The following is a 27,961-nucleotide window of genomic DNA, read 5'->3' as shown; positions in this document are numbered from 1 at the left end:
GCTTTTGAAAATATACCACAATATACCAGAGATGATGCATTGACAGCTAGCTTATTTTGTCTGCACTGGGCCATTGGCTGTTTAAACTGCTGCATTTATCTGTTCTTGCCATCCTCAATCGTTAGTTTCAAGTCTTGCTCAATACAGCATGATGTTTATTTAGTAAATTATGGTTAAGTTTTTATTAAAATTGACGATTAAGCAGGGCATGCTTCAGGGGCGTGGCTACACACTGATCTGTCAATCACGACAGAGGCTTAGCAATGCGTATCCGGGGCCCTGTCTACATTAAATTAGCCGTGAACTTTGTTTGGGGGGTATTTTCCCTCTTTAGCAATTAACTCAGCCCTGTGTTCCCTCAGATTTGATAATACAGTTAAGAATTTCACCTGCTTTTCATGGGTTTTCACAGATGAAAGAAGTAACTTAGAAAAATGATCCTACAAAAAAAAGAGTCACCTGCCAAAGATTTTTTTCCACGGATGGAAAACCTTTTTTTTAAGGAAGAAATATAAGGGAACTAAGAAAGATTATTCAGAATCCCCCCCCCCCCGACACACACACACACACACACACACACACAGACACATTTTCAATTCATGAACACAGTAGAGAAAATCATTTAGCTCAGACTTAACAATTTAGCTAAGACTTTCGCTTTTCGTTTTTCGCTTTTCGCATACTTGCACTCTCAGGTCTTTCTAGAAAATTAGAAGTGTGGATTATGCTTATACTACTCCGTTTCGTCCATATTCAGAAACATCCAGCAAGAAGTGCACAAATATGAACAAAATGAACGTTGAGTGTTCATTAGGCTCCATCTGTATCCATATCCCCATTAAATGTTGAGAAAAATTGAGCCTTAACTGTGCTTTACTAACAAACACAATTTCCTAAAATTGTGCTGTGAGATTACAATCCAAAGGGGGACTGCCCCAATTCCGACGTCCCATTATTCCGACTGCTCAAAAGTCTGACATATATCCCATTAAACCAGGCGGTTTAAGTTGGATATTCGACAGACATTCATCAGCGATTCTTAAGCGCCTTTCACAGATGTTATGGGTATGTGGGCTCTGGGAACATAGGGCCTCATTTTGTATAGAAATTGTATAGAAATGAGGGAAAACAGGGCCTAATTTGGGGGGAAATCCTTGAGGGAACATAGGGCTGAGAAAACACAGGGCCTAATGTCGGATATGGGTCTGGATTTCCAGGCTAGTAGAGCAGTCAAGTGGGGGAAAACCATTTACATCTGCTTTCTAGTTATAATTTCAAGTCAGAAATATATTGAATTTCTGACAGCTACAATATCTCCCACTTGGTGAAAAAGTTTAATTGTTGATGAACTGCTAAATATGCCATTCAAGAAAATCAGATAGATTAGGGTATATACTCCACTTGAATAGAACAGAGCCAACGTTCATGTTATTAAACATAATAAATAAATATTCCAAATATAGCATACACCTAAAGGATACTAGGCCCATTTTAAACCAGCTCTGTTATATATAGGGCTGTAGCGATACACTAATCTCACGATACGATACACGATATTCAGCCAACGATACGATTCGATACGATTCGATATATTTCGATACACTTACATCATTTTTTGAAAGATTTAAAGGGGACCGAGTGATTTTGGTGACATCTTGTGAGTGTTCCATTTACTTGGATTTAATTAATTAAACTGAAAACATCAATTACACAATATATGTCTCTGACTGTGCAGAGAGTCTACAGCAGGGATCATCAACTACATTTTTTTCAGAATTTTTCTAAGCACTCTGGCGGCCGGACTTTTAAATAAAGAAAATAAAATGAATTTATACCTAATACGCCTATTCTTGTTGAAAATTTTCACTTTCTTACTGAATTAATGCTACTATTTTTTAACATGTATTAGTGTGAGCAAACTCCTAAAAAACATGGAAACTCCATAATGATAACTGGCTCTTTAACTAGAAAAAGATCTCAGACTAGGAGGCAGTTCACTGAGGAGTGATGGTTAAAGTCTGTGATTATGGAAACATTATTGTAGTATGCAGCATCCTGATTGGTGGAAAATGCTTGCAGAAAGAAAGGCTGTTGTCAGGTAAACATGTCACTGTCAAAGAGACTGAAGGGGAAAAGTTGACGTGGAAAAGCCAAAAGCCCAGCTTTAATGATGAATGGACTGATAAGCAGGCTATGCACTCGTCATGTATGCCTCATTTGCAATGAAACGATGTTGTTGCAAAATAATACAACCATCATCATCACTCGAGCATAACGATCGCGTCATTCACGTGCATATTAAGTAGCTCCAGATTGTCCGCTCTAGCGGAGGGTTTGGTTTGTTCAGCCAGCAGTGAGGTTTACAAGAATTTGTCAAAATGTCCAGATTCCCGGCAACCTAAAACAGTTAGACTACAAACCGACAGCTTTTGTTTTAGCTTGTTTGTAAAAATTCGCTATTTGCAGAGCAGAGCTGTGTTTGCGTAAAACAGCGCGGTGGACTGAGCAGATTGAAATATCGCTTTCTACATGTTTATGCCGGTCTACACAGGTGAGTGCATTGATAAGTATTGACTTTCTACTCACGAAGGTTTAAATGTAGCCTATTTACAGAAAATAGACCAGCGTGAGTTCATCTGCCCCAGCGGCCGTTGGTAACTCTGTATCGTTCCCAGTCAGGTGCTGCGTGTTTTAACCTTTAACACACACACATCTCGGCTCAGCGGTGTGTGTGTTTTAACGCACACACATCTCGGCTCTTGCTGTGTGTGTGTTTTAACGCACACCTTTAATGCACACCTCTTTACATTTTGTGAATTCATGATTATTCTGGGGGCCAGACTAAAAGCTTTGGCGGCGGGCCGCCAGTTGACGTTGGCTGCTCTACAGCGACACTAGCGGCTGGCTGACCAAATCGCTCTTCCTGCAACGTGAACGGGGGTAAACACGGGGGATTTGAATGGGACTTATGTATCCATACTCGCGGCATAAAAATCGATACTTTCTTGGGGGGAAAAATATCGATTTATATCGCAGAATCAATAAAATTGCTCAGCCTTAGTTATATGGCAGTGTGTGTGTGTGCAGATGAACGACTCCCCTCCGTGGCAACAGCTATCAGTTTGTTAATGTAACGTTTTGTCCTCATACGCGGACTGATACTTTTTGTGCAAAGGAATTCGAACATTAGCCATTGTATGTGGTTTTCATATCACAGCTATGAACCAATCAGATTGCTTGATTTGAGCTACCTGTTTTATACAACAATTAAAAAGTATAATATTTAATGTATAATCATGTTCAAATGACACATTTTTAAACTACACTGTATGTTAGTAGATTATACTTATGTCTGTATGGGTAACTGCGTAATCAGTATATGGTGTGTGTGTGTGTGTGTGTGTGTGTGTGTGTGTGTGTGCATTCTCTTCTTATCAAGGCCATGCTGCGTCTCATCTGCAGTCTCACCCAGGGTAACAGTCACAGTGATTATGGGTGCCAGGGTGGAAGGGTAATGAGATTATGATGAAGAACAGAGAGTGAGGCTCACTGGAGTTCAGAAGCAGCATTGGAGTGCAAGGGCCCTTCACACAATTTTAAAGCTCTTCTCTTTTCTGTAGTTTTGACATTTTAAATAAATCTCAACAGCAAAACTGAACTGTGTTAAGTTATAAAACACCAACCGTGAGCTAGGAAATGTGGAATATTTGGCAGTACTATAGTTCATTATAGCACATGGTATCTTTACAACACAGATACTTTATAACTGGCACACATATGTTAGCTGGAATCGGAGGCCTCTATTTGTTGCTCAATGACAATATATGTAGGGTTGCAACTAGTCTCGTTCCATTTCTCCGGTGCTGCAGGAAATGCATGCATTTTCGCCGATGTCCGTTTCCTTGTGTTGGAATTTTAAACTCTGGTGGATTTATGAGGACTTTGGTTGACTGCTCCTCAGATCTCTGCATGGTAAATTGAGACCGCTAGCTAGACTATCTGTCCAACCTGAGTTTTCTCTCGCATTACTATTTTACAGGGGCTCAGTGCAGAGTTTAGATTGACAATTGTGATTGGTCTAAAGAAATGCCAATAAACCATCCCGGAATGCTGTGTGGAGTAGCTAGACCCTCCTCCGCTCCGCAGTGTGTGGATGGTCTGGCAAAGCGAGACTAGGTTGCAACTAATGATTAGGTTTATAAAAAACATAAAATGCCAGTAGTAGCAAATGTCATAGGTTCCCAAATCTAATTGACATATTCCGATTTTTTGTTTTGTTGACCATCGTCCAAAAAGTAAAGATCGTTTCAGCCCTATTAAAACCTCCATCCAATTTATATAGCCATACAGTATTTGAACTGAACAGTATAGTGAACTAGTCGGCTACATGTGAAACTTGTAAGTGAAACGAAATTTGAAAGTGTGCTAAAAGCAGAAATTATGGAAAAGTGTTTTGAATAAAGACACAGCCACAGGGCAGAGTGGGGAAGAGTAAATATATATTCCCTACAAGCTGAATAAAAGAGAAATTGGGGTGCTCTGGTAGCTCACCTGGTAGAGCGTGCACACTATGTACCAAGGCTCAGTCCTTACATCAGCGGCCCGGGGTTTAAATCAGAGTAACTGCCTTACGACCTGTGTGATTAATTTTTTTCCATATTGAATTTGCAGTGCTGAAAAGGACAAAGAAGAGTAAGAATGACCTCATCAATGCAGAGGAAGAAGACCTGGAAGACCACTTCACTGACATCTCATCTGCTGGTGAGAACAATACCTGAGACACAACATCTGCCATATTATTTACTGCAAGTCCCCATACAGTCTAGCCTTCAAACTGTGTTGGCAATGTATGTTGAAGGCAACACACAAACTGCTTCACTATTCACGCTGCGAGCAGCTTGGTTGATGTGTTGCTCTATTGTGACAGATACAAGAACATTATTCTATATTTATTTAATCGATTGTTACAGACAAAAGTTTTCAGACGTTTACTTTTCACTTTTTCTGAAGAATATTTGTTCATGAAACAACATCAGTACTAAAGCACTCAATTGTCAAAATGCAGCTTTATGGCTGGAGGAGCAACTGGAGACTGAGTTCCTCTTCCTTCTTTTATTAGTTTTAAGAGGCCTAAAGAAGTAAAATGATTCAGTATTCCATATATAAAACCAAAGGTTAAAGGAATATACTGTATATGTTACACATGTTGTTGTTTTTTGGTCCTGGTGATTAGCTGGGGAGCTTTACCGCATTACTGCAGGAACTCAATAAGACAATAACACCTGCACACTGATCAAGATTAAATTAGAATGAATAAGAAATGAAAAATAATTTTACAGTTGTCTGGTGTTGATTATGAAACAGTTGTAGAGATTGTCAGATGAGGAAAACATGGGTATTGAATAATTTAATAAAGTACAAGATTGATATAACCTTATCTACTTACAGTATTACCAAAAACACATTGTTAATTTGGAAAGGACTATTAAAAAAAGGATTTTGTGAGAGAGAGAGAGAGAGAGAGAGAGAGAGAGAGAGAGAGAGAGAGAGTCAGTATGGGTCTTCAGGTGATACAGTATGAGTCAGATGTCTGGATTAAAATAGATCAGGAGATGATGTGCCCACTCTTCTTCCTGTGCAAGTAATGGCATTCTAATTGTATCCAGTCACCCACTTGACATTTTGACTTATTTTAAGGTACAGAAGATTTAATATAGTACAGCCTAAAGGGAGTGGTGAGGATCATGGCACTTTAATCTAAAAGAGCCAAACGCTTCACTTTGGTTACATCACAGTTACAGCTCGTGAGAAAATGAAAAAGCTTCTGATGAGATGTATAATTTTATTATGTCACATTTGGTGCAGTTGTCCTTGTGGTTCTTTCCATAATCTTTACTGTGTCAGTGGAACTCACCTCTATAAAATATAGAGTCAGAGTGCATCGCATCATACTATAAAAACCACGCCCACCAGAGGGGAAAACCATTGGCGCCACAATATGCAAATGAGGGCTGAAACGCTAACAAAGTGACTGTAGTTCTCTAAAATCATTAGATTTAAGCATGCCAACGGATTATTTTTCAGTTTTCCTGTTTGGCAGCTTTTCAAAAAGTAGTTATGTGTTCTTAACCCTGTTGTTAGTGCATCCCATCACACAGCAGCTTTTAGGCATTTCTGTTCACCTTCACGTACAAGTCAAGGAAGAGCGATGAATTGGGATTTAAATGCGCTCTGTCTCTGTAGGCTCGATTATACTTAAACTTCAAACTAGCTCAGGTTGAATGTAACTACACTCAAACACAGTCTTGATTTGGTAAGACTCAGTCTTTGGTCAGACCTCAGTTTAAGACTTGGTAACTTTATTGCATTTTGTATGTTTTGCTCCAACTGCCCCCCCAGGGTCGCCGTTCACACGGGCCAGCTTGAAGAGCAAGAACGAGAACTCGTCTTACTTCAGGAGGAAAGAGAAGAGAATTCGCTTCACCATCCGCCGTCTGGTCAAGTCCCAGAGCTTCTACTGGACTGTTTTGTGTCTGGTTGGCCTCAACACGTTGTGTGTAGCCATAGTACACTATGACCAGCCTGAATGGCTCACCTTTGCATTATGTGAGCATTAGCAGTTGTACTTTATTCAAAGTGAATAATATTCATGTAAACCAATACATGTATGCCAATATTGTGCAACTATTTATCTTATCAATATTATTATATTTGACCATTTATACATACGTACATTAGAATATCCCCCCAAAAAGTATTCAGTTTCACCCAGTGGCTTCAACCACTGACATGATTTTTACTTCATAGTGATTTTATTTTATTTTTTTAAAGAAACAACGCGCACACCCAACTTGAAACAAAGGAACAAATCCGCACTCTGCTCTTGCTATGGCATCATGCTATAGCAAGGGAGGGCGGGGGATTTGTTCCTTTGTTCGATAGTGAATTTAAATAAAAACGTTGAATTCATAATCAATAAAACTCAATCTTGCTTAATTAAAAACACTGCAGCCTTACTTGATCTAGTTTGAACAAAAGCGTATGATGGCAAATAAAGAGTCAGTTTGCTGACTTGTTCTAGTGCTGCTGTGTTATGTTAAGGCTCTGACACACCAACCCGATGGCTGACCGTCAGCAGAAAAAGACAGTCGGACTGATCAGTCAGCTCCCCGAGGTCAAAAAAAGTACCTTGGAAGACACCGAAGTGACTGCGCGTGCACGAGACGTAATACATCAGAGAGTGTTAATAAAAGTCTAGAAGGATCGCTGAACGGAAGAAAATACAATGGCTAGTAATAAGAAGATACTGGCGTTGTCAGCTCCGGTTTTCTCGAGCACTGATTCGCTAGTCAAGGGCTAGCACTCCACCAATCAGATTCAAAAAGTCAAATCGGCCAAAATGAAGGCCGACGGCTACTCCGGCTGATGACGGCACGGAACACACCGAACAGACTCGGGTCACCGACCTCGCCAGACTGTCCGACAGCCGATAATGGGGTTGGTGTGTCAGCGCCTTTAGCATTTATCCTGAAATGGTCACTTGTGACCACAGTGGCCGCTGTTCAGCAAAATCGTTGTGCTTTAAAGTTGGCCACTCAAATACTGTGGCTCCTCAACAAACCTTATGCATGTTTCATTTTATTTTGTTTACATTCTATTTGAAACAAATGAATTACGGTTCATAATGTGACTGAGGTGCCACCTTTTCTTCACTCTTTACCTGAAAATCATGTATGTCTTGTTCAGTTTATATGAGTCACACAAAAAGGTAGGAGTCCAGAAGCCCAGTGACATCATACTACCCAAAAACAACACTATTAATACTTATATGATATCATTAAAATAAACATATACATAAATATATACTCCCCAAAAAACCTAAACGTACACACATACATTTTTTACCAGTATGACAAGCTTACTTGTTACTAATTTTATATCAGCTATAATTTGAGCTCCTTCTTAAAATTGTGATGGTGATTTATTATTTTATTGTGCCTGGCACCACACAATGTACAAGTGTAGATACTGATGTTGATATTAAGCCTAGTATTACCTTGTTGGTATTAAACCTAGGCAAACATAAGTTCACAGCACTAGCTCTAGTCTACTGGGCATGAGAAAGTTAATGCATTCTAACTATTGGAAAATACCTACTGTAGTAGTAGTAGTAGTTAGTAAGTAAGTAAGTAACTATAACCTAACCTTGCCTGAATACTAATATTGTATGCACCTGTTTTCTCTGTAAGTGCCACTGTAATTCATGTTTAAACATCTCAGTGTTAAGAAATGCAGTAGATAGGGAAAACTGCCCAGACAGATGCCCAAACATAAATCACACAGGTATCATTATACATTTTACAAACACACGTGAGCAAACATGCATCTCACATACTCCATCATTATTAATTTCCAAACAATAGACTCTTTCTGTGTCTTATTTGTTGTGGGCACAGCTGAACAGGCAGCAGTAGCTGCACTATTGAATTGTAGAAATCACCAGGGAGGCCCCTTTAAACCAGAGGCATTGATCTGTGTGTTTTCTTATTGTCCCTGGACAGACCTGGCCGAGTTTGTATTCCTGGGCCTGTTTCTGGCAGAGATGTCCATGAAAATGTATGGCCTCGGACCCCAGAACTACTTCCACTCCTCATTCAACTGTTTTGACTTTGGGGTAAGTCGTCCAGATTTCAATCAATCCACATTAGTTTTTAGAGTGTGAGCATCTGTAAAGTTATTTAAATGATTCGGGACTGGTACTTGAGGAAAGTGTGTTTGATTATGGCCAGAATAACATAGTATACAACAGTATTTGGAGTGTTTGGAAATGAAAACTTTGTTCACAGGTGATTATTGGCAGTATTTTTGAGGTGATCTGGGCTGCCATCAAACCCGGGGCCTCATTTGGGATCAGTGTCCTGCGGGCTCTGAGACTGCTCAGGATCTTCAAAGTCACCAAGTGAGTCATAAAAAAATTGTCTGCCTGTGTGCTCGGAATACTGGTTATTCCGTAATGTTTATTTATATATTCATTTGTCTGTTGTGTGTAGGTACTGGAACTCCTTGAGGAACCTGGTCGTATCCCTTCTCAACTCCATGAAGTCTATTATCAGCCTGTTGTTCCTCCTCTTCCTCTTCATTGTGGTCTTTGCTCTGCTGGGCATGCAGCTGTTTGGTGGCCAGTGAGTAATTTGACTGCTGCTGCTCCTTGGGTCCTGTGGTTTTTAATTAAGCCATCAAACCTGATTAACGCAATTTGCATAAAAACTTCACACTTATTGCTCAGTCAAATCTGAACACACAGCCATCATATTATGATTAATGCAACTTACTCCAGTGATGGCAGCCCGGAAATCAGCTTAGAAATTAGAGAAGACTCCTCTTACACTATAGATCTGTCTTCCCCAACTGCAATGCTTTTAGAGGATGTGCATTCAGAAATGGAAGTCAGCCCATGTCCACTCTATAGGGGACTTGCATTTTTTGTTAAGCGAAATCGCAGCCTTCGAAAGATTGTCGTATGCTTGAATACATTGAATTCATACATTATTATGAACATTAAAATGTACAGTGATATCTTGTATTATTTTTCTTCAATTATCCGTGGTTACAGTGCGAACAGGAACTGTCAGAAGCTAAAGAAATTTGAAAAAAACTATGCACAGTATGCGATTTCGGAGGCAGACCCATGCCAGGCTATCTGTGCTCACTGTCTTCATGACAACACACTACTATTTTACCAAAATCTATTTGATAAACTTGGAATTATTATAATTATATTATATATTTTTTACATTACTAAGGCTCAGAATGTCCCAACAACATGTTTATAGCAGGAACACAGACGCTCTCTTCCATCCAATCATATACAGATATGTATTGTGTGTTGAAAACCTGTGGATCTATAGGCAAAACAAATTCAAATGACATTGGACGTTTAAAAAATTATAACTATCAGTAGTACCACTGACAGGCCAATTGGTGAGATTTCTAAGTAGGCTTAAACTTATTTTGAAAAGTATTGATAAAAGATGTTAAAACTGCAAAACGTTAAAAGGGTTATCAACATCTTTGCATACTGTGAATTAACAATCAAGTGATAAGTAATAATATAACAGTGATTACTTGAACCTTTTAAACCAATGATAATTAAAGGGTTCTATAATCTAATATCTGGGAGTAAAACTCCCAACTGAATTAGATGAAAATAGACCCAAATTTCACAGGCTCCTGAAACACATTCAGTCTTCTATTTCTTTTTTGGTTGTCTTTTAATGAGATCCAGACTAAATAAAAGTTGCCATGGATTTTTAAGACACATTCTGCTATCATTCCAACCTCCTCTATCTGCATTCTTAACAATGGGGGGAGATGTAATTAGGTCCCAGTAGACGGACAGAGATACAAAATGTCAGCATTAGCACAACTCATCCATTTCAGAAGAATAAACACTCAGAGATCAGCCATAAGGTCACAGAGACAGACAACTCAAATGTAATAGGCATATATTTAGCTGGAATAATGTGCAGCAGCCTAATGGAGAGGACGATAACCTGCTCCATCCTCAGGCAGGAGGGACTGTGACTGTGTTGTGGCTTTTAAGCTTGATTACATTCACGTTTTCTCCCTGTAGATTTAATTTTGAAGATGAAACGCCAACAACCAACTTTGACACATTCCCAGCAGCGATTCTCACTGTCTTCCAGGTAAAGGTCAACTACATCATGCTCCCCCCCCCTCCTGCTCTGCTTGTAGCACTGAACTGGACTCAGTAACCTGAGCTTGTGTCTCCCCTGCAGATACTAACTGGGGAGGACTGGAACGCAGTCATGTACCATGGGATCGAATCACAGGGGGGCGTTCACAGGGGGATGTTCTCCTCCATTTATTTCATTGTTCTCACTCTCTTTGGAAACTGTATCCTTCCCGATTGATGCAAATCGCTTCATCCTTTGTGGCTGTCAGCCTTATCGCACTTTGAAAGAATGTTTTATTGATTTGATGAACACATGCAATTGTAGTTATTGATTATGTTTTTATCAATCATTTGATCTTTTCCTGAGACCACACATAACCAGACACACTCCTCAACGTGTTCTTGGCCATTGCTGTCGATAACCTCGCAAATGCCCAGGAGCTCACTAAGGTACAGAATTTCTTTATAGCTTGAGACATCCTGGCTTTATAGCAGTTTACAGTAGGACATATAGGCAGTGGCACCATCTTACCCACAGCATCCACCAATAAAAGTATTTTACCTTAAATCAAATCCCACATGCACATGGCCTTTTATACCCCTCCCCCCCCTTTTTTAAGACAGTATGATATGAGGGTACCTTGTTTTACTGGTTTCGTAATACTGTCCACTCTGGAAGATGGTGCTGTTGTAGTATGACTGATGTAATACCAGATCAGTAACTCATCATAATGAACTGGCAAGATCCTTTGTAGCTCTGTAATATCTCACCGCTAGAGGAGAGCCTGCTATCCACTATGCGAGCCACTTTTTTAAGAAGTTCATGTTGACATGTCTTGTCCATTTGCAAATGCCAGTGAGTAAGTGAATAAATTGAGTTTGATCCCTATCTCAAGTAGTAGTCTTAGCCAGCAAAAACAAATAAACCCCACTAGGGCTGTATTCAACCAAAGAAAATCTTGGTCAACTGAAATTCTACCTAGTCTTCAACCAATTGATTGGTTGATGGGAAAGAAATATCTGCATGCTATCTCTATATTAATTTAATTGTCCACAGTACACTGAGTGCACTCTACCTGGTAGCGTTGTGTCTATCAAAGCCTTTTTTCCTGAGGCCACTATACATTTTTAATCCTTTGCAGTGGAAGCGCCGCATATTCACACAATGCTACAAACACCAGCAGCGTGACGAGGCTGAGCGCTACACGTTTAGAGTTTTTTTCTAGGTCGCAGATAGTTGAAGAGTGTTTTGGTAACTTTGCGTAAAAAGAAAAAAGCTGCGCGCGTTACTTTTTACCCAGCTGTCTACTGACCGTGGAGGAGGGGCCCCATGAAATACCACAAAAAACAATCGACACATGCTACATGTACTGAAGTGCTGAACAACAACAACAGAGGAGAAATGAATACTGCTGGATCGTATATACATCTGTCCTCCCTGAGTGTCTGTTCTCTAAAAGAGTACCAGGATAGGAAGAGATCGAGCCCATTGAACTGCTAGAAGACTTTTAATGTGAAACATTTGTGCTGGGTGTGTTAAGCATTGGCAGTAGCTTCAACAACAATCCAAAACAGGAAAGTGGAAGTGAGTGGAAATAATTAGTAAGTCAGTGAAGAAAGAAACTGAGAGCAGCATAGTAGTGAGCATGATAACTCTCTTGTACTGATGGAATTAGTGCAGTGGAAATGCAGATTATACTAGTGTATTTATTTACCTGGTAAACCTCTACAATTAGAAATAAAGGGCTGTCTCAAATATAAGCCTGTTTTAAATAAAGTTGTGGTTCTCTCTGCCGTTTAGTTAAATGTGAGAATTTGCAAGACGACATTTGGGAATCGGATTGGCTGGTGGATCACCAACAATACATTAAGTATACTGTACTCCACAGATAAACTCATCATATGTGTGTGTGTGTGTGTGTGTGTGTGTGTGTGTGTGTGTGTGTGTGTGTGTGTGTGTGTTTTTTTTTGCACATACTGTCCAGGATGAAGAGGAGCAAGAGGTGGCCATTAATAAGAAGCTTGCACTCCAGAAGGCCATGGAGGTAAAGGAGGTCAGCCCCATGTCAGCCACTAACATGTCCATCACAGCGTAAGTCAATCTCTTCTAATGTTTGTTCTGGCTTAAGACACATTGGAATTTGGGGTACTTTTGTTGTTGTACTGCCCTTGCGAAAGAGTTTGCTGTTTTGTCAATACATGCAGGATGCACATATACAGAATTTTAAAATATAATTCTCTCTATCGTGCCCTATTATTCAGTGTCCAAAATTGTTTTTTTTATTTGAGGGGCAATCCATGGCTATAGCTAAAAAGATTTACATTCTACTTATAGCCTAAATATGTAGAATCCCTCCATAGTTGTAATTTTTCCTGTTTATTTGTGTGAAGCCCTCACTGTTTCTCTGTCTGTATTTAAACAAACATACACAACCTAGTCAGAATTTTCTTTCGTTGATACTTGCATGCATGGTCTCTGTTTGATTCAGCTCTTGGGTTGCTATGCCAGAGGATATTTGCTATTCGCTATCCCAAAGCAAAATGTTGATTAACCTCCTCAGAGTCTATGTCCGACTGAAAGTCAATGTTAATCTCCTCACCTACACACATTCTTTTCTTCACAAGACAGATCCCTGTTTTCTGTTTCTTAAATAACCTCTACTGTATCTGACTACATGGACTACAAATTATAACATCCACTGACAGAATACTACTCACAAATAGTTATATATATTTTACATCCAGTATGTCCTTGATATCCCATTATATTTTTGACATGTAAGCAGAATGGGCACTGTAAACCACACATATACTGTACAGCATGTTTGATATTGGGATAGACAGATATTTAACAAAAAGCTTTACAGAACAAGCGACGACAGCTGTTTTGAAATTCAGTGTAACCATTCACAAGGCTTATTATGGACTTACTGTAGATTCCCCAGGCAGTATATGATAGTGTATACTAGGGGTGGGACAAAAAATCGATATGGAAATATATCATTATCCTTCTTTGTGCGATACGAGAATCGGTACGCAGGCGCCAAATATCTATTTTTTAATTACTAAAATAAGGCGCTCTAAAGAGCTCCTTGAAGTGGCGCTCAACACATGAATGAGGGAAACTTGAACCTAAGTTACCTAGCTGAAGAGGAAGAGGTAGTCAACAGGGTAGTGGACAGCAGTTTGAGGAAAATAACGGATTCCCCAGCCACGTTTAATTCCAAAGTCTGGATCCATAGTTGACCTATGGTTCTATAATTTTAATTTACAGACTGAAAAACTAGTGCTGCAGAATTGTGCTGTTTTCTAACAGTTTGGACTTTCAGTGAATAAAGAGAGAAAACATGCACTTGACCTTTTCATGGGCATTTTGTATTTAGATTTAGACCAATATCGTGATGTATAATTATAGGATTGTCTAGCGATATATTGATTATCGCAGAATTGCTGTATTGTGATATTATCGGTGAGCCATGTATCGTGTATCATATCGTGAGGTACTCTGTGGTTCCCACCCCTAGTGTATCCTAAAATATGAACTCATAGTTCTTATATACAGTGTATTCCTTTATTCTTGTTTAACATATTTTATATACAGAACAATCTACATTGCATTGTTGTTAACTTAAATATACTGCTTTGTATGCTGTTTTGTGTTCTGTAACAAACTGTGTTATTATGCATGTTAAGGCTCATTTGTATACATAGAGTTTGTGTAACAAAGATCATAAGAGTACTGCTCTGGAGTCGTAAATAATCTCATTGGTGGTGTCGATCCTCATCGAGTAGCGTCAAAAAGACTTATTCACTGTTTCCACTGAGCCCCTGGTACATACCCTATGTGGCAAAGCTGCAGGGCAAAAATAATATACACCTTTAATCTTGAGGTGCTGGCTTATACACATAATGGACATGCAGTGTTTAAGTACATTTTAATTTATTTACTTTTAAATAAATAATAGATGAAATGACTGTGTAATGTAAAAGTAGTCACTCGTAGTGACAAAATCACAGAGAATTACTAACTCGACTCTGCAGTCGCCCTCAGCCCTATGGAGCTTTTAAGCATCTTTTCGCTCATTTTAGTTTTATAGTCAACAAACTCCACTCTCATCAACTTTTCTTCCAGCAGCAGCATGCAGCTGTTTTTTAGTGATAAAGCTCTGACAAACCCATTGTCCAGCACCAAACAGCTGACAGACAGAGATAGTAACTATCTGTGGAGCATTTAACAGCTAAAGAGCCAGAGATTTTCCTCAGTAGTTGGTGGAGACCAAAACAAAGCTAAAAGGAGAGTGAATATTGGACTTATATACAAACCCCATTCCAGTTGAATGCTAATGTTGTTCCTTGTTTGCTGAATGTGTAAATAGGCAACAGCTAACATATTTACTACAACAACTTTATAAGGTTGTCTACAAGTGGTCTACAAAAAAAATATGAATGTAGCTTTAAGTCCTGCAAGTTGATCATGGTTTTGATTTTGTTTACCTAATCTAAACCAAATGCAAGAGCTATTAGACAACTAGGCTGTGGAAGTTGTGCCCCAATTCAAACCACAACTGAGACCATTTGCACTTTAAGTGGGGTCAGTTACATGTAAATTAAAAATTGTCTTACATACAGAAACCACAGGCCATTTTGCCATCAGTAAAACTATAATGTGATATGATGTGTACACTGATTACATTGTTTTTAATCAAAACATGCAAAGCTCACCTGATCCCTCATGAGTAGACTTAACCATATTCATGGATTTAACATGGCTGCCAATAGCAGCACAATATACGTTGTGTCACCACACAAACATTACTAGCTTGCAATCGAGCTGCAGCATTACTGACCTCAATATTAAGACAAATATTTTAAAGCTTCACCCTTGACATTGTTCTTGTATCCAGAGCAGCTTTACCTCTACAAATATCCGTAAAATTCAATTTGCTTTTTGTGTTTTGTGTTCAGTATAACCCTACTCTTTTATATCTGGGCTTTAATGGTATTTATCTTGCCCATTTTAGCATAAATAATATGTAATGAATAAACTGTCCCTGATGTTCCATTTGTGTGACATTTCCTTTCTGGTTCAGTCTCAGCCTTGTGTTCTCTGAGCTTTGACTGCCCGTTGCATTAAAATGTGAAGGGAGACTAAATGACACAGAGAAGACAGAAATGTTGAATGGTGTCTGGCTATTTTTTCTGACTTCATCCTATATGGTGTTCCCCTTCCCCGTTTTTGTTTTGTGCATGTGCAGTTTTCTAACACGCAGTCGAGGTAACGCGCACTCTAGCAGCTCATCCATCTGCAGCGTTAACTCACTGTGAGTTATTACCTCTCTGTTACAATATTTAAATCCTCCCATTACCCTTCTCTCATCCTTGTTTTTCTGCTGTCTAACCCTGTCTTCTTCTGGTGTCATTATGTCATTCTTCTGTGTGAATTGTCCAAAACAACATGACAGCTCCTCTGTGATCACACCTTCTGGTAGAGCTGCGTGAGTGTTTCAATATTTTCATTACTGTGTTCTGTTTTTATTGCTTCCCTGTGATCAACAAGTGTCACAAGTGTCTGTGTCAGTGATCATGCTATCTGACTGTTTGTGATCGACACCCTTATGTCTGAGAATGATTGTTTTCAATAACTGCACCTCTGCTTCTGCAGATTTGAAGCACATATCATTGTTCATAATGTATGTGTTCATTATGTATAATATCAAGTGTGATTAATTTTCCCAAGCTGGTTGTAAATATGTATTGTACTGTATGTTATATTGCTGTGTCAGCTTTAGGCTTGTATTATACAGATAAGAACAGACTGCTCAGTAGAAACACAGACAGATGCTGAGTGACTTAGTAGTTGGACACAGCAGTTGTTGAGTTACTATCATTCTTCATCGTCATGCACTAAGAACACAAAAAGAAGCCTTAGTAACTTAATAACCATGACAAATAAGTGGAAAGCTTTCGAGTATATTGATTACCCAATAACAATACAACGTATTGTCATGAACGGGTTCGTATAATATTTTATGAAAACTTATGCACAACAATTTCTATGATATCCTACAAAATTAGGACGACCGCCAGATGGTCACATGAGTTAAGTTTAGCCAACAAAATGTAACTATGAGCCTGGTACAGGGCACTGTGAGGGGACAGTCGCTTCAGTGGCCTTTGCAGTTATGTTTTCCTTACTGTAAGTAGTACTCCCGGGGAAACCAGTTTCCTGGGTAAAAGTCTTGTGTTTCTCACTTAACTTCTTCCGGGACATGAACTCCGCTTGAACGCCCTGTGTTTTAGGACCCAACCATCCACCCCAACCTCCTCCTTTCGATCTTCCCAGTCTTATACAGCGGCCGTCAATGTGGTGCATACAGTAATAAATACGGAATACACACGAATTGCAGTGCATTATTTTTCGTAGCTTTATATACGAATGGTTCATGTGAACAGCCTGAACAATAATAACAGTACCAGATACTTTACCACACTACATCCAAAATGTTTGTAGCACCTTTATTAAGTGACGTTAGGACAAACCACTAAGAGTTTGCTTATCGCTGCTGCTACAATTTCTGTAATATGCAGACTTTGTTACCAACAAGCAAGGGGGTGGTTTACCATCCTATTCTCAGATCAGATCACACACACTCGTTAATTAAAAAGCATTAGAGCACTTTTTTTTTTTAATTAGGTAAGCCAAACACACAGCTCTTTTACACTGTAGTAGCACAGGTGTGTATTCAGTGTTTGTCTCCTGTCCCCATTATTCCTCCTGCTTCTTCTCAGCAAAACAATTTCTTTTGGGTTTTTGTATAATTTTGCATCTGTACTTTACATGTTTCTCCACTTGTCAGTTTTCTGAAGCTTATTTGCCCCGCCCCCCCCCTTGTCTTTTGTCTGTAACCTGGTTCTGCCCCTTTGAAGTTCCTTCTCTCCTGTGTTTGCTTCTCTGTTTGTTGCTCCCTTTTTGTGTTTGTAGGAGTTATGTCTGCACCCCAGTCCACTACCTGAGGTAAACCCAACTGCCTGCTAGCGAGGTGGTCGATGATAATTACATGTTTAAAATATACTTCATCATGATTTCATTATTTACATTCTTGAAAGCAAGATCACACACATAAAACAGAGCTGCCCTGCATTCCTATCATGCTCACCATGTTACAGGCTTTTCTGTTCATTCAATGAGTCCAGTCCCATATTGTCCATCCATAGTGCAGTGTGCTTGCTCTTAAAGTTTTACATATGTAGAACAGTGGGCACGAAGAATGCTACTGCAGAAAAAATGGGATAAAGTTATTTTGTGTTCCTAATCTGTGTATTGATCAGATTCACTTCTCTGATAAAATGGCCCTTAAAGAGATGGCATTGTAAGATATCGTTTCACAACTGTGAGGAGATAGGACTGTTTATAGTTTACACGGTGTGAAAAGTGCATGCAATCAGCCATTTCAAAGTACTGTATTACACACCGACATTGACAGAAAAAAGTAGCATGTCAAAGCATGGTAATGTGGCCATGCTTGGCCTTTGTTCAGACATATCCATGAAAGTGCTCTCCATAGTAGCCTGTGATAAATGGACCCAGTGGTTTGCTGTGTTGAAAGCTCCATTGCACCTTGGTCATACTGTAAATCATTCAGCATGTAGGGACTATGTGTGTCATCCTGAAATGTAAAATGAAATATACAACTGGTATTATGTGCCATGAAGTATAAAGAACATACATAGTGAATGTGTCATGCCTCAAATGAAACCATATCTGTAAGTGTATTCACTGGAAATGCTTATTCCCTTTGTAGAAATGACAATCTGTTGTTGTGACGCTGACGTCGAAGTAGAGGGATTTAGAAAATTATTTCCACAGTATTTTATATGTTAATATTAATGTAATTGGTTTTGATTTGTCTGGTTCTTCTGCCCCTCCCCCAGTAAGGAGCAGCAGAAGTCAATGAAGACAATGTCGGTGTGGGAGCAGAGGGCCAACCAGCTGAGGAGGCAGAACCAAGCGAGCTGCGAGGCTCTCTACAGTGAGCTGGATCTTGAGGAGCGTCTTCGCCTGTCCTCTGCCCTGAACATCCGGCCTGACATGAAGACCCACCTCGACCGGCCGCTGGTTGTTGAGCCTCGCGACGGGCCTTTGCTGGCCGGCCATCAACACCACCATCACAAGCCCTCCATGCCAGAGGAGGCAGAGACTGCCAATGACCCTCCCCCTCCTGTGCCTCACCAGGCCCGTCGCCACCACCGCCACAGAGACAGGGACCGGGCCAGAACAAGAGAGGGGACGAATGATAACAGTGGCACCAGTAAGGACGGGGGCCACCACGTCCATCACAGCCACTCCAAAGACCATGACAGCAGCCGGGGCAAAGAGGGGAAGAGCGAGAGGTCCCAAAGCCAAGAAGGGGGCAGGAGACATCACCATCAGAGCTCAGTTGATGACAGCGGAGGTGGAGGAGCCATGAGCGAGAAAGAGCATCGGCATCATCATTCACACCGGCAGTCCAGAGGGGGCAATGGGACAGTGAACAGTGGTGGGAGGGGAGAGCGAAGATCCCGCCACAAAAATGGACGTTCGTCTAACAGGGATGGGGATAGGAATTCCAGAGGAGACAGTGGTGCCAATGGAGAGCGGAGGAGACATCGGACTCATGGATCCAGGGGCCAATCCACAGTTGAAGGAGAGGTGTCCAACGAGAAAGAGAAGAGTCACAGGTAAAAATCGATACTTGTGACTTCACGGGCTCTGTGGCTCTTTAGCTCTGTATTAAAAGTTAGGTGGTTAAGATTCTGCCGAACCCGAAACCGAACCGAATCCTACTCCCATCCTCAGTCCATTAACACCGTAAACACATTAATGAAGTAAACAAAGTCCACAGCCTCTAAAATAGTTAAATGTGTAACCGAGGGTTTCCTATATCGTCTAGACTCAGGTTTGGCTTTAACACAGGGTTCCAATGCCAGAACCAAGACGGCACTGCACGTCTCACTTTATTCCACCCCAACACAGTCAACAGTCAGAAAATACAACACTTTATTCACTTCCGTTTTTTCCCGTCACAATAAAAGCTCTATGTTTACTGTAACTTCCTCTTAACCTTCAACTGAGAGGTTACACAATAAAATACCTTACAACTGTAACAACTTAATGTTGAATTTTGGCTAACCAGTGTATGATGAAGGCGCGTTCGGTGGGTGAAATTAGAAAGCTAATGTTAGCTAACAAGCAGCAGTCGCTCCGCTCCCGCTGTAGGGAGACTCCGAGAGAACGGCTGACAGCCCGGGAGAGGCTGTCTGGTTTACACAAGTTTTTAGCTGTGACTGTCCTTCCTTTGCCATACCTGGGGTTGCTGCGTTTTAGCTGCCGTCTGTAGATTCCTTCATGCGCGGCTCGTATTTTTTCGAATGTTTCATGCGCAGGTGTTTTGGCAGCGGCGATGTGTCGGTGTGTTGTTTGGGGTCCTTGCCGCCACGGGACAGGTCGGCAATGCGGGTTGGGCGTGTGGCTCGGCTTGGGTCGCTTTCTTTTGGCTGGGGGTGTAGCCGGGTGGAGCTTTTTCTGCTCGCGAGTTCAATTTTCACTTTCTCACAGCCTACTGCATTGAACAGTACACCTACATTACGTCCACCAGCGTAGCACCTGCAGTGCGAGCGTAGGGTTCAGTTCGGTTCGGTGCAAGATAATTCAAAGTTTCGGCAGAAACCGAACCCCGTCAAAAAGCCCAATATTCACACACACTTGGCGGGTGCATGGCTAGATACCCAAGGACGTGCCGCGGTCGGGCGTATATGCAATTGTCAGATCTTACTCAAGTATAAGTAACAACACAAAAAATACATAAGTCATGCATGGAAAATTATACTCAAGTAAAAGTACAAAAGCATTAGTACTTAAAGTATATACTTAATATATATATTTAATAGAATATACTTAATGTACCGAAAGTAAAGTAAAAAAGTAAAAGTACTCATTATGCCGAATGGCTCATTTCCCGAAAAATAGCCTGCTCCCTAACAGCTAGCTGTTAGCACATACTTTACACTGTATTGCGCAGGACCCAAGGAAGCCCAGTTTCGAGTGTCGTTTGAAGTTGTTTGGAAAATTGATCAACATAAAGTTGAGTCATCAAATTTAGAACCGGGTTGTAAGTTCTTTGTAGTCAGTAGCCAGGATTCCATCAAAACATTACAAATTTAAACCGAATTTCAGAAAAAAAAAATGCAAATGTATGCACATTTCCATCCACTACATGCAACTTTAGCGAGTTTTTCGACCTTGCCTTCTGGAATGAAAAAATAATAATTGCACTGAAAGAGATCATCAAAGGTTTTCAGTGACCCTGCAGTATTAAATGGTGTTTCTACTAATTGGTAAATGTTTAGCCATATCCATCAGTCAAATAAATGTCACTGACATTGGTGGCAGGTAACAAATCATTGGGCCATCAGTAGGAGATATTAATTAAGAAAATACAGTTTATTAATATCTAAGATGCTATTTCTGTTCTCGGGATAGGTTTGGCGACTCAGAGGGTGAGTTCCTCGCCATCTCCCCCCAGCAGGGCTCTGAAGGGGGCAACTGTCCTCCTGACCGACCAGAGGACTCAGACAACCAGAGGAACATCACAAGAACCGGCCAAACCTCCATCCACATTCCTCCTGTGACTATCACTTCCCCACCTGGAGACACCACCCTCATACAAAGTCAGTACCAACTGAGGCCTGCAGGATGCATACATAATTTAACTTCCATGGCGGCCAATACATTGAAGGTCTTTTTCTATAGTCACATAGAGCTAAACCAAGTACAGTATGCTGACAACATACAGAATCATTTAATGTGAAGAAAGCAGGGTGAGGAACTTTTTAAACGCATGACTGTCTGCAGCATTGTGGTTTGCATATGCAGTTCATTTTTGCATAGATGGCCCAATGGTGGTGAAATCTGACATTATCAGTACCATGATCACCCCAGGAGACAAGGGTTTCGTCTTTTCACAAGGGATGAATATTACTAAGACATAAAAAATTAAGCTGATGTGGGGAAGTAAATGTCAGACAGAAAAACTAAAACCAAACCTAAATACACCTGCAAGCAGATGTACAGGGATACAGGGGTAGAAGCACCCAACCCTATCTGGAACCAAAGTAACACCATCTCGGGGCGACCACCATGCTGAGGCCAGTATTACGTAAATAGCGTATTAAACAGGTTCTTTAATAAGCATTTGTTTTTTAAGACCTGGAAGGTTTACCCCCTACAATGCTCTCTGGTAAGATCTGTTCCAGTTTGGTCCATAAGGGCTGTGGAGTCAGAGTAGTACATCATTTTGGGATTAATTTATGAGTGTTGAATTGGCTTCTACTATAGGAACCATTCTGTTTGCAAATACTAGGGGCGAAAAAATAAATACAATCAAATAAGTAGGGGAACCGAGCTGGCTATTATTGCGAATTAGAACCCAGACAGGTTGATGCAGGACTCGAATCAGCCTGAAGGGGTTCTAATTAGCATATGATATTTTATTGATACTGTGATACAAGTCTTGATATCTTCTTAGATTTTAGATATCGTAATATGGCGTAACTGTCATATTATAATTTTCCTGGTTTTACAGGCTGCATTACAGTAAAGTGATGTCATTTTTTTTACTTACCAGACTGTTCTAGCTGTTCTATTATTTGCCTTATAATCACATCATTGATAATTATTTATCAAAAATCTCATAGTGTAATTATGTTTGTGAAAGCACCAATAGTCAACCCTACAATATCATTGGTCTATTGTGATATATATTGTGATATTTGATTTTCTCCATATCGACCAGCCCTATTACACGGCTTATTATACAGCTATTCATACAAAGGTTACGCTGTCAGTGATCCCTGTTTCCTCCTCTCTCTCTCTTCCTCTGTGATCCATTAATCAGCGGTATTTGCACCGTATGATCACAAATATTGTTTAAAAACGATTTTTTTTATTTAAAAATGGTCCACCTGAGTCTATGATCAGAACTCCCTCCATGGCAACAGTCGGTTATACTTAGCATTGGTTTGTTATACAGAAATATTAGACCACAGAATACTGTGATTGACCAATCACAATCAAGTATTCAACCAAGCGTGTAATTAGTGTTAATTTTGTCACCTATTTTTAATTTAGTCTTAGTCTTAGTAATAGTAATATTTAGTCATTCACATATCTTTTTTTGTTAGTCAAGTTTTAGTCGACTAAAGGTCTCGTCATTTTAGTCTAGTTTTAGTCAAAAGAAAACTCAATATAGCTGAGAAAAACATGAAAACATTTTAGTCTTTTTTTTAAATAACAAATTATTTCTGAGATATTTCTCATTTCTCAAATGTTAGTTTATCAGCTTGTGTGAAAAATGTGTCTTTTTAAAATTTGTAGACGATCTTTATAAATATTGTTTGGGGCATTTTATGCCTTTACTATAACCGTCAGTAGAAAGATGACAGGAAATAATGGAAAGATGGGGAGTGACATGCACCAAAGGACTCCGACTGTACATTAACTGGGAATGTTGCTTTCCATGGTTAGTGTCTTTAGGCCACCGTGCTGTCACACAGAAAAAAAAAAGTCTCAAATCCATGAATGATAGGCGGGAAGAACAGGAAAAATCAAGCATCCAGCCAAAAGGTCTTTCATATGACTTTGGAGTAAGGATTTGAATGTAACACCAAACAAAGCAGGGATAACAGATGGTTCAACAGGGGCTGAGACTTTTTGTGAGATTGGATTAAATACTTCCAAACAATAGTTGTTTATACAGGTACATGATTAAAACGTGATGGTTGGTATCTAGGGATCGACAATGATACAGCCAGACCTTGGTTAAATGGTAACGGTGAAGATTCTTTTATTGTATCAGACTTTGCCTTGCAGAAGTCGAAGAAGAGATCTAATTTATTCTCTAATGGTGTTTTGAGGGCAGTAAATTAGATGAATGATTTTTAGGGGTTGTGATTCAATGCCACTCTGCCATGTCAATAATTAAATAAGGTCCAAATGTAAATATCATGCTGTATTTGGTTAAGACTGATGCCGCTTAGGAGTCAAATGTGACCCTTGCTTGCATTGCTGTAAACATATTATCTATCTCCCCAGTTAACAGTATTGACGGTGAGACAATGCCCATGAATGAGAAGGCCCTGGTGGATCGAGGTCAAAGTGGACCCAAACCCATTCTGCCCTACAGCTCTATGTTCATCTTCGGACAGACTAATCCGTGAGTCACCTCAACCTTCTTCAACTTCTTCACCTAATTGTAGGACCTCCCACATGCTATGGAAGTTGAACCATGGAGAGATTGGGTGATATTACCTTTTTTTTTTTTTTAAATGTTGTATCTATAAGCTATCATATCATTATCGGAAATCACCCAATCCTACACCACAATTCTAAGTGCTAAGGTCTAGCCTGTGTTGATCTGTCCCCTCTCTGCTTTCCCGCCTAGTAAAAGCAGTAAAGTGTACCTCCTCAAGAGGCCAGTGCCTCCACTACCAACACACTCACAGTTAACACTTGTAATTTCAGTTTAAGCTGCTTCACTAACTTGTGTACTTGTGTATTTTATTTGAGGTTTGGCTGCAGTACACAGTAAAAAAATAAAGTAGTATCGAGTTATATATACATAGGTTTTTTTATATAGCTGCAGCCTCTAGTAAGCCTGTATGTATAGACTGTTTAATATAGTTGCTATATTTTTACTATTGTGTGTGTGTGTGTGTGTGTATATATATATATATATATACACACACTGTTTATTCTACTTTCACTTTTCTTGTCTAGTTATTACTTCCCAGAAGACTGCAACTTTGACACAAAGCTAAGGTGCCAGAAGGGCAAAAGTGACAAATATGGAGAAAGCAAGGCTGTGCACTCTTCAAACGTCAACTGCAGGCCAAGCTTTTTGTCATTAGACCTTCATCATGGCAAATTTTTAACAAAATGGGAAATGCACTTCACATAGTTCGTAAGGTCCAAATATATAAAGATCCATAGATACTTTATCACAAACACTGGAAATAAATCAATACAGAAAGCAATCCGGGTATACACAAGGCTTGCTCCATCCTCTGAGTTTCAATGTGGATTTTGATCTGAACATTATGCTATACTTGAAGTTTACTTAGTATGCCTTTGAGGGTTAGCCTGGTTGACACCAGACCCTTCTCAGTTGTGCAGAGCAAATCTCAAATTTGCCGGAGGTTTTTCAGGATTTACCCAGGCTATTTGAGGGTTGTAGGCACTGCTCTTTATGATGATCTACATTTGTGCAATATTTCCAGCCATTTTGGTACTTCTACTACTAGTATGTTGTATCTGAAGTCTGAAACTGCACTTCCCATGTGAAAAACCAGAGGTCTGCTCTATTTCTTGTCATCATAAGCTTTAAGATTTGTCTTTGTTAAAACATGTACCCTGATAAAGGTCTAGTGGCTGAGAGCTTGGCTTTATTTGATTCTTGCTTTAGGCCTTTGTTTTTTTTTTAAGCAAATTTAAAAGTGAGGATATAGTAGCTGCTGCGGCTACAGCCTAATCTCTGTGTCCACTGCTTGCTGTTTCTTTACCTCTCTCTTTGTCTCCCTTCTTCTCTCTCCTCAGGGTGAGGCGGTTATGTCATTACATTGTGACTCTGCGTTATTTTGAGATGTCCATCCTGGTTGTCATTGCTATGAGCAGTATCGCTTTGGCAGCAGAGGACCCTGTCTGGACGAACGCCCCTCGCAACAATGTGAGACACACAGTGTATATGAACTTTACACATGTGTACACAATGTACACAATGCACATTCACACTTCTTTTCTTGTCAGTATGGAGTTTTGCCTGTTACATAATTAAAGGGTAATTTTAGAATTTTTCAACCTGGACCCAATTTCCCCATGCATTGATGTCTAAGTGACTAATGTAAACCTGTAAATCTTTGGAATTGGTCCAGTAATTGGTGACAACATTATGGAAAAAATCCCTACAGAGATAGACCTTTCTGTTAAAGAGTAAAATATTTTTGTTTAACTAGAAACAGCTCTGCAATTTGCAATTTGCCCATTTATGTTACATTACAGCTTGTTTTGCTGTGCTGGCTGCAGCGGTTTTGCTTAATACTGGACCAATTTCAAAGATTGTTGTTCCCATCAGTCACTTAGACACAAAAACATAGAAAAATAGGTTGAAAAAAAAACTTACGTTCATTAACCTGTTAAGTAATAAGAACATAGATACTATCTTCCATTTGGTAAATAATTGACTCTGGTGTTAATGCTAACAGCTTTATATGCAGTGCCTAAAACAGGCCACACAAACCTACAGACTGATATGATTACATGATCATTACACACACAGCATTATATGCCATGACCCCACCCACAGGAGAATACATTTCTCCATTTGTCATCTGCTTCAGCACTGATTGAGTCTCTCTTTTGCAGGTGCTCAAATATCTGGATTATGCCTTCACTGGTGTTTTCACTTTTGAAATGGTGATCAAGGTAAGCATGCAGATGAATACACATTTAAACACTGATAACCTTGTGACTTCATTGTCTTTCACTGCACTTTTTAAACCTCAATTAAAGGTGCAATATGTAATGCTGACAGGTAGCGTTTAAAATGGTTACTGCAGTCCAAATTCAAAATACTGGAGAGAGGCGTCTCCCCCACCCCCCTCCTCCTTGCCAGGTTGAAAACGCTGAACCCACTGTCCCACAATGTCAATGTTATCTAGATGATAGTCTTGCATTGCCGGACATTACTCCGCAGCACAGTAGCTAGATGCTGGCTATGTTGACAGTCATAAAAGCTGATGCTCTCGCTAAACGCAACAGCAACAACCGCTAAAAAGACTGCATAGTGCAGAGCTCTGTATGGACTGACAGACACCTTTTCTCGGCTTAACATCACTGCCACAACCGCTAAAAGACCACGTACCCAGGTTAAGTCACCGTTTGTCGGCTACGGCCACTAAACAGAAGCAGAGTACTATTTTGGCAGGGGGGAGATTTTCGGTTCTACTTCTTTCCAGACCCCGTTATATTTCTGGCTGAGGCTTGTATCATGTGGACGCGCCAACAGTTTTGTTGTCATTACTTAGAATTTCTGATAGGGGCGACAGAAACTACGCACTATAGCTTTACAGTAATGTATTGATCAATACACAATTAACCATAGAAAGAGTATAGGATCATCAATAATCACAAAATAAATAATTTAATAGACTCACTCAGTACAGGCATAATAACATAGTTCCATATCAAAATTAAGTTAATTTAAAATAAATAAATGTAATAGATATTAAACTAAATAAAACAGCAAAAAGTCAAATGAAAATAATAAAAAAAATATAAAGACATAATGGTGTTTTTGGTCTAGATGGTGGACCTTGGCCTGTTGCTTCATCCTGGAGCCTACTTCAGAGACCTGTGGAACATTCTGGACTTCATAGTGGTCAGTGGGGCGCTGGTGGCTTTTGCATTTTCGTAAGTTCAATAACTCCTATCTTTTTATCATAAAATACGATGTCTCCAATTAGTAAATAGTTAATCCTGATCATCAGAGTTGGTGGTGACTGGTGGTCTAATCTGTTGTGTCAGGTGTAATATATATAACAAACTTTAAATGTCATGTAATGTGGACTGTGGGGGGCAGGAACCCCCAGAGTCCGTCTATGTTTATTAGTCTGTCAAATGTTTATTAGAAAAAAAAGGAACAGTATGAATAAATCAAAAACTGGAAAGTAAATTAACAGAGGAAATGTTCATCTTTTGGTAAAGATATTCTAATGTCCTGTTACAGGGCAAAGCCTGTGCATAATAAAACAATGATTGATATCTTATAGTTCAAGTCCTGTGAACACATGTAAAACCCTGCCTTTCCATTAGATGCTGAACTTCAGCGGATGAAGTATGTTAGTGAGTGCCCACTTTCTTATGGGACTCATGGACTCCTCTCAGCTTTGATGGCAAAGCAAGCATTATGCAAATCATTGTATGGATCCACTAGGATTAAAGTTCAAACCCATGTTAGAAGGCCCTGTCTGTGTTCATAGAGCTAGAATTATAGTACATGATCATCAGTATGGTGTTTTTATCTGACAGTTCAATTGTTGCATTATATTTGTAATTCAGTTATTCAACTATCTCAGTTATTTATATCACTACCACACATTAGTATTATTGATATTTTAATTCTTGGATTTTACAAGAAGATCAAGAAGGGCAAGAAGTGTGTGTGTGTGTGTGTG

The 27,961-nt window shown here is 39.7% G+C and overlaps 1 protein-coding gene across 5 annotated transcripts in view; it reads left to right on the top strand.

Moving 5' to 3' along the window:
• The window catches only part of cacna1ba (calcium channel, voltage-dependent, N type, alpha 1B subunit, a), a 228,730-nt gene that overhangs the window by 126,915 nt on the left and 73,854 nt on the right, over positions 1-27,961 (top strand). For 2 of the 5 annotated variants that reach the window (XM_028577443.1, XM_028577440.1), the window contains exons 10-24: positions 4,672-4,761; positions 6,400-6,606; positions 8,562-8,674; positions 8,847-8,959; positions 9,051-9,182; positions 10,634-10,706; positions 10,800-10,917; positions 11,079-11,146; positions 12,682-12,788; positions 18,629-19,414; positions 21,216-21,403; positions 23,826-23,946; positions 25,326-25,455; positions 26,151-26,210; positions 27,091-27,197. In XM_028577443.1, coding sequence (XP_028433244.1) covers positions 4,672-4,761; positions 6,400-6,606; positions 8,562-8,674; positions 8,847-8,959; positions 9,051-9,182; positions 10,634-10,706; positions 10,800-10,917; positions 11,079-11,146; positions 12,682-12,788; positions 18,629-19,414; positions 21,216-21,403; positions 23,826-23,946; positions 25,326-25,455; positions 26,151-26,210; positions 27,091-27,197 — 2,413 coding nt within the window. Of the gene's footprint in view, positions 1-2,516; positions 2,552-4,671; positions 4,762-6,390; positions 6,607-8,561; positions 8,675-8,846; positions 8,960-9,050; positions 9,183-10,633; positions 10,707-10,799; positions 10,918-11,078; positions 11,147-12,681; positions 12,789-18,628; positions 19,415-21,215; positions 21,404-23,825; positions 23,947-25,325; positions 25,456-26,150; positions 26,211-27,090; positions 27,198-27,961 lie in introns of those variants that run through there. The other 3 variants (XM_028577441.1, XM_028577439.1, XM_028577442.1) reach the window with 2 other exon arrangements.

This window comes from Perca flavescens, chromosome 5 (genome assembly GCF_004354835.1).
Source record: "Perca flavescens isolate YP-PL-M2 chromosome 5, PFLA_1.0, whole genome shotgun sequence".
In the NCBI taxonomy this organism is placed as follows: Eukaryota; Metazoa; Chordata; class Actinopteri; order Perciformes; family Percidae; genus Perca; species Perca flavescens.
Note: the sequence above shows the minus strand (reverse complement) of the source record. Positions and strands in the feature narration are given on the sequence as shown.